The 12248-nt window shown below is 41.9% G+C and overlaps 2 protein-coding genes across 4 annotated transcripts in view; both read left to right on the plus strand.

Annotated features, from left to right (window-relative positions):
• LOC105398238 (CCR4-NOT transcription complex subunit 6) overlaps positions 1 to 12248 on the plus strand; it is a 106165-nt gene that overhangs the window by 18704 nt on the left and 75213 nt on the right. The window lies entirely within an intron of this gene.
• LOC125488625 lies at positions 903 to 4552 on the plus strand. Its single transcript, XM_048621681.1, has one exon. The coding sequence runs from the start codon at positions 1349 to 1351 to the stop codon at positions 2714 to 2716; it is 1368 nt and encodes a 455-aa protein (XP_048477638.1). The 5' UTR covers positions 903 to 1348; the 3' UTR covers positions 2717 to 4552.

Below are 12248 nucleotides of genomic sequence, written 5' to 3' on the forward strand. Positions count from 1 at the left end.
AGATACAAGGATAAATTTGCAAATAAATACTCGAGGACCTACTATGAAATTATATTAGGTAACACACAATTTAGAAAGCAACGAACAAATTCGGTCATTAAAATATTAAAATAATGATAACCGGTCATGTTTCGGGGTGAGGAGAAACAAATCGGCGTGATGTAAGCGCGGCGTTGCGTCACACTCGGAACTAGCCGGCGGTGTTAGCGCCGCCACTTTCTATATTTACGGCCAATGATGAAAGTTGGTCTCGCATCACACCATGTATTACATACATGGAATATTGGATGCATGATGCACACGACCAATACCGACGGTTATTAAGAGAGAGGTCTCTTGCTGTGATGAGTCACGGCTGCTTTCACCGCGAACAAGCGCTTTAACTCGTTTATTCCTCGTTTTACCTTATAAAATGACTGCAGCTGCCGTTTTGTAATCGATTTATGGAGTAATAAATGACAGCAATAGGGAGGTATTTAAAAATTTATGAGACCGACGAAAGTGTTTCGTAATTCCTATAATTTGGCTTTTTGTTAGCATTTTCAGAGCGTTCGCTACCTCTCTAGACCCTCTTTCATAATGGAATCCTCTTTTCATCCGTAATTACTTTATTCAAGTGTAATCGCCCGGAGTTCCCTTAATGACATAGGTAATTAATCTTACACGTTATTAATATACGCTCTTCTAATTGTTTCAGGTATGTTAAACTGCATTTATACAGTACTGGGTGGTATCCTATTTGTATAGATAGATAAAAATTAGGTTATACTTTGTAAAATATAGCATGAGTTCTATGACGTTTGATTGAAAACGAACAAATAACAAAAAATAATAATACCTACGTCCATAGTCCATACCTAATCCATAAATTTGTCAGCTGTCATAGGACTCATGCTATATTTTACACCTCTCTAAACTATTATTGTTTTCAATGGTAAGCGCTCAATTCATGATAAGAATCGAGGTTATCGTATTAATTTAATATCCATTTGAGCGAACTACTAGCGGTGTTTTAATCGCTCGAAGCGTGGAATAAAAATAATAGTTTGGAATAGCTGTTTGGAAAGTAAACAAGCCGGGCGGTTTATAGTAAAACTATTAGGGCGGTTAAAGTTTCCGGTGCATCGACGGCGGCGGCGGCGGCGGCGGCGGCGGCGAGTGGAGGCGCGGCGCGGAGGAGGCGGGCGCGCTCATTCACTCCGGCAGTCCGCCGCCGTCGCTCGCGCCGGCCCCACGCGCGCTCCGCACTCGATGTTATTGTACGATTACGACATCGCGCCGCCCCCCGGACTTTTACACTCACAGACGACTTAGCCAAGAATATGGGTTAAGCGCCCTCCCCGAGGCGATGAGTCCGGGCGAGCGCGCCGCCCTCGGGCGCCGCGAACCCGCTCGCCCTCAGTACGGGGCCACCGCACCGGGATTCCCGCCACCCTACTACCCTCCGTATGGAGTGCCGCACCCGAACGCCTGGCTCGGCGCTCCCCTCATATCCATGGCGAGCAGGGTGCCGCCGGCCCGCCAGACGCCCATCTCCAAGCTCGCGATGCACGCGCAGGGCGCGCCCCTCATCATCCAGAACAGATACGACCGCCGCAAGTTCACCACGACGCCCGAGCAGCGGCACCAGCGGCCGGGCCCGCCGCAGCAGGAGCCGGCGCGCGACGAGCCCGGCCCGCGCCGCGCCCCGCACCCGCCCGCGCGCGCCCGCCCCGCGCGCAACCACAACGCCGACGCCGTCAGCGTCGCCAGCGACGAGAGTTCCGGCTCCAACAACTCCGAGACCATGCTGCCCAGGATCATCAAACCGAGGAAACGACGCAAAAAAGACAGGAAACCGAACAACATTGTGCCGCATGATATGACGGCGACCAACCTGGATATCGGTGATGTAGACCATTGTGGAGTGTCGTCAATGACGAATCAATCGCACGGCATTTACGATGAAACTTACTGTGGTGAACTGAACATGCCGTACCGTGTGGACGTGAAGGTGGAGTACGGGGAGCGCGCGCCGGAGCCCTACCGCGTGGCGGCGCTGGGCGAGGCGCTGGAGGCCACGCGCTTCGGCCTGGCGGAGGCCGCGGCGCCCGCCGAGTCCGCCAGCTCCTGCCAGTGCCGCTACTGCGACCCCGTCGGACAGATCTGGGACTCGGACTCGATAGCGCATCTGCTCGACGAGAACACTACCGGTGACTTCGCTCCCACGAAGCTAGAAGATTCTATGAAGGTGGTCGGTTCGATGGGCAGGAGAGGGGCCGATGCCACTCTGAGGAGGAGCTGGAGCGACCCGTCGTCGCGCGTGCCCATGCGCAAGGAGGTGGGCGGCGGTGAGGCCGGCTCCGCGCCGCACCTGTACTCGCTGTTCCCGCCCGCCCGCAGGGGCAGCTCGCCGCACGAGCCGCGGTCGCCGCTGGCGCTCGAGATATCCTCGGAAATCGTTACATCGATTAATGGCCACCGCGATCTTGAGATTAAGCTGTTCTCGACCTCGCCCCCGGCCTCGGTCACCTCGGAGAGCTCCTTCTTCGCCGAGAAAAGGGAAAGTGCTGACGGATGTGCGATCACTACGCATAACCGAAAAGTGAACTGTGCGGTGAAAAGTGACAAAGTAGACTGTAGTGTTAATAAGGATGATAAATATGTCAGTGAGGATGTGGCCCTGAGAGCCGGGGCCTCGCGGAAGCTTTGTGATTTAGCCCTAGTTACTGCCTGAGGCACCATGTGATTGAGTTCTGCAAATGTTAATGTTAAAGTGGACGCGGTGTGTTGTCAGTCAGTCGAGACAGCGCTGCGCTCACCATTTGAGCTGGACTCAAATACAGCGAGGCAAGCACGGAGCGTCCCACTTGATCCAAATTCGAGATCTCCGAATCGGTTTCCTGTAGATTCTATATTTAATTTATTATTAACAATAGCGTAGGAAGCTGACGAGAAGGGGCTTCATCTGGCTTGTGTGTGAGGATGGAATAGAGAGATGTTGCGGATGGGCGGCGGCGCTCGCAATTAGTGGTTCACACTAGTGACACGGTTCTCGCGGCGGCTTGCGGTCCGCGCCGGTTTCCCCGCACTCCGTTCCGGCCGCCGCGCCGTGCGAACCGGTTCTTGCACTCAGATAATCACTTGTTTCACTACACAAACCGCCATTCACTTTTACCATTAAACTAGCCAAAATCGTCAAACCGCAAAACATCATATTTAAACTTGGAAACAGCACACTTTAGCTTCATTAGAGATCGTGTCGCAACTCACGAATCATTTGCATTTTTGTCACCAATAAGTGAGCGGAGGCACCGGCCTAGCAGGCTTTCACATTTTCAAGTTATTGACGTTTTATCAACATATGCACACATAACGTTCTTTGCCATCATTTTCACCTAAGTAGGATATACAAACCATCATTGTATTTTCATATCATTCATAAAATGTTCATGTCATGTGATTATTCAAAAATATTCCCATGTATTTGTATCGTACATATTGTTGAAAACACAAATAAAATCGTTTGTTGTTTTCTTCGAAAACATATTATATCGCTTTTATCCCATTAACTCATTCATTTTATTAACATACAACACACAAAAAAACTAATCATTCCCACTTCATATCATCGCAGATGCACTTTAGATAACTATCACAGTTATCTATGTTTGCTTCATTTCCCCTCGTTACCCTATATCACCAGCACATAGCCATCACCTCATACACACATCACACTCACACACAGACCATTATCTTCGTACATCTACGACTACATCCTTCATGTCACACTTTAGTAAAACCTAGTACATATTTTGGTAAAAGAACGAGGTCGGAAACATTAATCTCTACAGAGGCTTGAAAGGGTAAGCTTGTAGGCTGTATGCCAGATGAAGTCCCATAATGTAGATAATGTGAATATAACTAAGTTATTCATGGACTGTACACCGTCTCTATCGTTGGGTTTTACACTCCATGGGATGGTACGATGTTTTCTTTCTCTATTTTGTGTTTGCTTATATTGCCCGGCGAGTGCGTGGGTCGACATGATAAATTGGATCTTGGTACACACTTTTTTTAAGACAACCCCAATGTACGCAACAACAGGCTTTTTATCTACTTCAAAATTTAGTGTCAGTGCTGCTGATTTATTAATGTCTCTATTAGACAGATTTAGCGGATATCTGCAAATGTGCACAAAGTTTTTTTCTGTGTTATTTTCCTGTATAACGACACGGCAGAGAGTTGTTTTATTGCTGTGATAAGTGTTTATGATCGTAACGCAACTGCTGGAACATACTTGAGGTTTATAGTTTCTGGCTACTGCTAGACCCTCCAGTTCAGTAATGAGGTCTGTTAAAAGCCTGTGGTAGCCGCGGTTGGGCGTGTGCAGCGCCGGGCGTGGCGGTAAAACTCAACGATACATCGCACTAAGTAAATAGACTATGTCCAACTTTCTGAGTGAATGCATTTTATAAACACCTAGGTTTAAATGTTTGTTTGGCGTACGTTGAAGACATGAGTTACACGCTCGCACACTATTTTTGTACAATAAATACCATGTCCAGAAATATTTTCATTGTTTTATTTACCAACGTAAACATGATGTAAACGAAAATGTTAATTACCCTGCATGACTTTACTGTGACTATGGGGAAGAGACATAATCAATTACTATAACTGTCAATTAATATCCAAGTCATGGTGCAATATCCATATTCAATAAGATACCGCGAATAAAGAGTCATAAATGTTACAATAAGTGGGCATCATCATAGCTTCATTGGTCGCGCCGCAGGGAGCGAGGCCTTCTTTGACTTGGTAATGGTTATCTTCAAATACATTTTATTGTAATTTAAAATTTACTTTGTTGGCACGGGGAGAAACACGGTTTTATTGTTTCGTAAACATGTATGGTTTGTACATAACTCTTTCGGCTTTGTTCTAGTAGGTTGTAGCAGCAGTTAGTTACACATTTGACTGTTAGTTAACCTTTTGTGTCCGCGGATTTTTCATATTTATACAAGTGTTTACTTTATATGAATTTGACCTTGCTTCCGATTAAATAAACTCATAAATTGCCGTGACATTGCCAGTTCTATGTACCAATTCACTCGTATAATTTTGTAAAAAAAACCATTTTATCAAACAATAACTACCGTGACTTTGCCAGTGATTGGAGAATAGAAAATAATTAAGTACAAAAATCTAAAAATGTTTCAATCAATCCTTTGATAATTCCTCCGGTGAAAAATTGTATTGCGAAGTTTTATGGACAGATTGAAACGGCCGCGAAGTAGCGCGTAGTGTAGGTACGAAGTAGGTACTAACAAATGTCTCGGTCCACAAGGACACCGTGTTTTCCAATGTCAAACGTGGCGTGTTTACTTTTTGTATTGTAATTTCAGAACGTACCGACTCACCTACAGCATAACAATAGTCCGCAAATAAATATGTAAGCAAAGATTTAGGTACTTTGGACTAGAGTTACAGAATAATACGCTTCATAAAATAAAGATGCGGACATTGTTGGTATGTGATATTGTTACCTATTCGAAATTTAGAAGCAAGTCGCATTCTTTTTTATAGCGCGAAATGAAACTAGTATCTCTTGCGTGCATAAATACTAAAAAATACCACGCGAAAATGTGATGTCCCATAGAGGATAATGTATCTTTTATTTCCTCAACCTATGTATGCAAGCTTTTAGTTGCATAATTTATAACATACATAACGTCGTTCATAAAGGGCCATTATATAAATTACAGTTCCCCATGACGCAAGTGTGTAACCACACTAGTGATGTAACGAATATTCGCATTCGCATTCGCATTCGCGAATATTCGCACTTTTTTGGATATTCGCATTCGCATTCGCAAAATTTGGTGCGAATGTTTTGCGAATATCAGTAGGTACTTTTTAGAAAAAACTATTTGGAAATAATGGTTAACAAAGGTTACCAAAGTCAAAATCCATTCGTCGATAAGTAACTTTTTTATTACAAGTCACTCTCTTAATCAAATTAACAGTCTTACTTTATCATATTTATTTACTTTGGAAAATGAAACTTTAGATATAGGTAGTTAATGGTTTCATAAGACCTAAACATAAATAGCTTCTTTAAGCAATCAAAAAGCGTATTTTCACAATATAGTGTCACAGCAAGACAGCCATAGCTTTAAATAAGGTACGTGCGCCAAAGATGGCCCTATTCCTAAAATGGCCCACTTACAAAATTTAAATCTTCTAAGATAAGTTTAAATTTCTCTAATGTTTGGTTAGAAAAAATGCCATAGAAAAAATGGCCTACGATTTACAACCTAATGTTTACAAACTTTTTAGTTGTATTTCTTTAAAATAACAAAGTATTATCGTTTTTTTTTTCGATACAAACTTTCGTAGGTTCAAGGGCATTCTGAAGAAGCTAAGCTTGCGTTGTTTGTATTCTATTTTGTTTTTCAATTAATTTCATTAGGTCTTGTCACCGTGAAAAGTTCATATGAAGGCCCACCACACGCGTTAACAAGATGGCCCGGGCCTTACAGGACTATACAATATCATAGTTTCTTTGGAACATGAAAGATAGAATTTCGGCTATATTTTTTATTATTATATTATATTCAAACACTGAAACTAAACTTGAAGCGTAGTTACGGTCTCTTAAGTACCTACTTTCCAGTTTAAATACTTATAAAATAAACAAAAATTCAAACATATTTTTTTATAAACCTAATAAAGCCCACCAAAAATTTAAGCATTGTTTTTCACTATAAATAATTGTTAGAATAACAGAAAAACATTTTTATTATTTTAATATAATTACAGACTTTTGTATTGAATGTAGATTTAGTTTTTCTAAGCCACCGTACTATTAACGCCAAAAAAATCGATAGTAATTGATTAATTAACAAAGAAGGTCATATTTTTGTTTAAGTTTTACGTAAAAACATGGTTTTTGTTCTGATAGAATTTATAAATTACTTGATTAATATCGGGCCATGATAAGTGCCTATGTTCCTAAGAAGGCCACATTAGAGGATTTCGAAAATGATTGTTTCCGTAAAGAAGCTTGATTTAATCTGATGATTTATTTGTGGATTAATATTTAAAAATAAATGGAGAATATAGTAATCAAGTTTATTTTCTTACATTGTTTCAATTTTTTTATTTATTTAATTATTGCAAAAAATGGGCCTTACAAGGCGCACGTACCTTACGTTTAAATGTTTCGTGTAAGTCGCCCTCAGAAACCGCACACAGTCGCAATGTGTCGTAACAGTTACGGAGCTAAATAAAGTGTAACTACTTCAAAAAAAAACTGCGACTAGTATTGGCTAGTCTCATTCGGAATGCGCCTAGAACGGAACGTACCTCGTTCAGAACAAGACTGCCACGAAACGAAACCATACAAATGACGTCAAATTTGAACACAAACTGAATATTCGCATTCGCATTCGCATTCGCGAATATCGATATCAGATATTCGCATTCGCATTCGCATTCGCGAATGTCCAAAAACACACATTCGTTACATCACTAAACCACACATTATGCAATTCATACTACAATTAAGTTGTTCTCCAGATGAAGTCTTACTCAATTGATTCAGAAACGTAATCTCAGTTTCACAAAGGGGAGAAAGTTGAGAGTATATAAAATCAACACGAGTTTACACTATTTTGTAGAGTTTATATTATTTTGTAACTAAAGTTTGTTTTTTAATGTAAGATACTAAATTGACAGTTGATTATCCCGCCTATAGAACTATACGTGACTTAAATCGCGGGGCAATCGAATGTTGATAGAATCATCGAATCTGTCAAATTAGTATTTGAGATAAAAAAACAGACTTTAAGTTTAGAATAAGGCCACGTTCAGGAACCGGCAGTATCCATGTGCCAATACAAACACGGTCGTTGATGCGAGTGCGGCACGGCGCGTTAGGCGCGCATTGTGCCGCTGTTTGCAGTCCCCACACGCGGCGCGCAAGGTCGCGGGCCACGTGGACGACACCTATGAATAACTTAACCACTATTTGTCTAACGCTTCCACTAGAAAGCCGTGAGAAACAACGTTTCTGCCGGGAAATAGAAGACTTTTGAGGACGGTAAAGATCGGTCTTTCCACGTTAATCGTCCTTTTATTGGCTCCGTAATCCTTAATGCCCTCGTGTGTTCCTTCGAAGCAGAAATGGTTATGACTCGAAATTGCTATCCTGAAATGTTTCCCCACTAAATTCAATATTCAGTTGGAAAGCGCGTCTAAAAGCTGTAGTAATAAACAGCGCGTGAGATTAAATTGCTCCCTTAGTGTAAAGACCTTTAATAACCTGTTCGCGGTGCGCTAAGGTTAGTTTCCAATTTTCTATCTACAGGCAGTCATTGGCAGGAGGCGGGTGCGGGTAGAAAGCCGCTTCCGAACGGAAGTTTTCTCCCGGCTTTCACTGGCTCCACACTGGCCGCCACCCGATATATTTATCTAATACCTACAGAACCTTTACTGCTGATGCTGATGATAAAAATTACATCTATGTAATAGATTGCGTCTCATAGCAAAAACGGATAAGGAAAAGATGCGCTATTTCAGGCCTCTAGATATTCCTGTATATGTCGTCTGTACCTACATAGCACGTTATTTCCTGCAAGTCACGATGGACACACGAGGCGGATGGTAGGTAAACCGATACGCATTTGAAAGTCATACTTCTGTACACCCTGTCAGTGCTGTTGACCCCTCAAATATCTTCATTTGTCACGACATAATGTAAACCTTTTATTTACACTAAGACAAATGGCGCTCAATCATTACGTACGCGAAACATTCCACAATTTAAAACAGCTTATCCCTAAATTGCACGGACATTTTCGGCCAGTGCACCTCGCAAATCGACCAGATATTTTACACGGAATTAAATTTATGTCGGAAATAAATGTCCACTTAAATTTGAATTAACATTTCCTGTTTTATTTTGGATGCCATAACGCGATCCGGTTTTTGATGTGTTGGGAATGGGAATGAAGCCGAGGTTTTCTAGGTAGATGAAATTTGCACCTCGGCAGCGATTAGCTGTTTCACTTTGTCATCTAATGAAGTATTCAGGGTCTGCGCCACAATGCGATCGCTTAAATAATAGAGACAGTGCAATACCGGGCGCATATTGAACGAGCCTGTCGAGTCATCGCCGTGTGGGCCCGGAGTAGCTATCAGGAAAGTTGCAAGCTATTATTGACTAGCATTTAGCTAAATTACTTTCAGATAACATCTTGAACACTATTTGAATATAAGAGAAGGTGATCAATGAAAAGGTCACAGTAACATATCGAAATAAAAATGTAAAAAATGGATATGTTTTACGTAAAAATATTTGCATAGAAATGTATCAATAGCTCACTACGCCATAAAAATAATGAGTTAGTTTACAATTTAAATATTAATAGCGATATAAATCTCAATTCTTGTCTGTTTTCAACAGAAAACAATTCATTGATAGACCGTTCACCTTTCCTAATTTGTAACTATGCGTGCTGTTAAGTGTATCAAATGCTAAATCGAAACCTCCGTTAACATGGTCTTTACAATATATCGCGATTTTACGAGCAGTAAAACAAATAGTAGAATCATATATAAATGTTAACGGCAATCCTGTATCATTATCATGATAGCTAGGCGAGATGAAAAGCTGATCTAGTGAATCGCTAATTGATGGTACCATATCATTGCTAGTTTCACATGTGATCGATAGAAACTTGTCGCGCGGTTTCATAATTTTCACCGGAGGCAGTTTCTCGAGTCGTCTTACGAGTCGCTCGAGGTGCCTCGGAGAAAGCTGACACTGAGCTGTACCTACACTGAACGGAGCTCATGATTTATGGTTTTAACTGACTTCTCTGTTGATTTTTACTATGTTAATCAGTGTTTGATTATAAGATTATGATATTTCGATATTAAAACTGCTAATGAACATCGTCAATTTTAGTTGGTTTTTAGGAAGCATGGTGCAGCAGCTGAAGTTTTTCTAAATTATTAAACAAAATTATTCTAATCAACTCCGTGAAGATCACAATGTAATCAGTGTCGTGTCGATTCGTTTGTGATAATGAGCAAACTCAGCTGCACCGGTTGTGGCTCGTCAATACGAGATCGGACGAGAAAGTTGATCGTCTGGTCTCTCGGCGCGATTGATTCCGTCCCGCCACCGCCGGCCGTCCGACGACGCCATTCAACTGTCCAGCGTCCACACACCGGACCATGCGTGTTAATAAACCCCCACATGCCTTCGCCGGCTCACTGTCATCATCCCACAGAAGATGCCAGATAGTGACACAATACCCTCCCGATGCAGACACACCTGCTAACACGTGCCCGACGTTCCCGAGATAGCGGCGACGGCAAAGGAAAAGTCGCAAGTAGAAATCTTTAGATAATATTGCGGTTTAAGAAAACGCGCTCAAGCCTAGATTAACCTGCAGCTGTAATTGCGATCGAAGCCGTTCTCCTTCAAATGGCAGTCAGCGGTCTAATCGCCGCAGCAAACAAACAACCGATACCCGGAGCCAGTGCCAAAATTGGCGTTCAAAGGCAGTCAATTTTACAAAATGGCTGTCAATAGCGGTTAAATTTTCCGTCGTCCTTACATCGTCCTTGTAGTGTTGTTGGGTGTTAGGCGGGAAGAGGGTCCGCACTCCGCAGTCGGTACAGAAATAGATGGCTCACACACAGTTGCAGATAATTGGGAACACGTGGAGCTGGCGGCCAACGCATGGGTTTACAAATAAACTTGCATCCTTTGTGGAAAGTTCTATTGTAGCTCCTAGAACATTGCTGCTATTGGCATCTTGCCGTGTTTAGATATGTTACCAATATAGAAACCAATGCGTGGCGTAATCAGAACAGATATGTTACCTATTTATACGAGCATCACATGTCAATGGGGCTTATTTTTTTCCATAGCGTGAAGAAAAATATCGTAGAGCTACTTGATCGATAATGTGTGAAGCATCCATACGTTTATTGTATTTATAGCATGAATCAAACAAGCTTTTTAACTAACTCAAATGAAGATCAAGATATAAGCTTCAGAAGCTTTTCCTTAATGAGCTGAATGTGGAGAAAATATGAAAGCTAATGCGGCACGAAAGGAAAGCATTCTATCGTTTTTCGTAACATGTTTCTTATGCTAAGAGACAGTCGTAAATCTTTATATAGACCGGAATAGTACCGTGATCGAAACCAGGCAGGCTGGCGTATGCTAAACAGACGTAAGGCGGTAACCGACCGACCTCGTGCCAAAACTAGATTTATGGCACATAGCACTACATGGCGACTTGGAAATTAGAAATAAACGCAGACTATGATTTTTTATGCCCTCCAATAAAACTGATAATCATCTACATTCTGCACCTTGGTGTCGAATTTGCCAGCTGGATCGGGTCACATCGCATTCCGACAGCTTTACGATTTGGTAGCATTTTACAATTTATGATTTTACCATCTAGCGATTTCATGATGCTAGAACGAAGCTATTAGCTGTAAATTATGTCTGTTAATTTATGGAGCTGAATTTATGTTAGCTTCGATATAATACTCGATCTAACTACAGATCTAAGTCATAATAACAAATCGGTGTCTGTGATGTGTCCAAACCTGGTGAAAATTACGTTCGATTACGATTTTACGTGCGTCATTGCACTACTTCAAAGTGTAATAATAATAGTAATACAGAGCCCTAGTCTACTTTTCCCGGTCTATTGTTAGTTTGGAGATATCACCAGCACACCTTCCGTGCCATGTCGACGTTTTGGGGTAACAATCTATTACAAAGTTTTTACTACTTCCCCCTGAGAATATTGTAACATGAACACTGCCGGATTTCGAGTGAAGCCATTATAGGCTCGTTGATAAGATTAACATATTTGCTCTATAAAAACGCGCGTGATAACAGTACATATACAGTAATTGCAGCAATCGCCCCGGCAAAATCAACAAGTTTTATCGGCTTAATTAACAAAAGAAAAAGCTGTGCATTTACATATGCAAAGAGCAAAGATCCGTATGCAAAACGAGACGCAGGCGTCTTTTTAACCTATTGACTTTAATAAACGGGAACGGGTTCATATAAAAAATGGGTAAATACGTTTGTATGCATGCTGATGTCAGATAGGCGAACGTTAGTTAGCATTGTTACAGGGCTCGGTTCGCACTTGAATCACGCGTGATGGGATGAGCGGTCGACTGTGCGGCGTATCGGCGATGTTCCCACGAGAGGCGAG

The sequence above is a fragment of the Plutella xylostella genome, chromosome 6, assembly GCF_932276165.1.
Source record: "Plutella xylostella chromosome 6, ilPluXylo3.1, whole genome shotgun sequence".
Lineage (NCBI taxonomy): Eukaryota > Metazoa > Arthropoda > Insecta > Lepidoptera > Plutellidae > Plutella > Plutella xylostella.

Coding starts and splice junctions, on each gene's coding strand:
- LOC125488625 (XM_048621681.1), top strand. CDS start 1,349: ATGAGTCCGGGCGAGCGCGCCGCCCTCGGGCGCCGCGAACCCGCTCGC.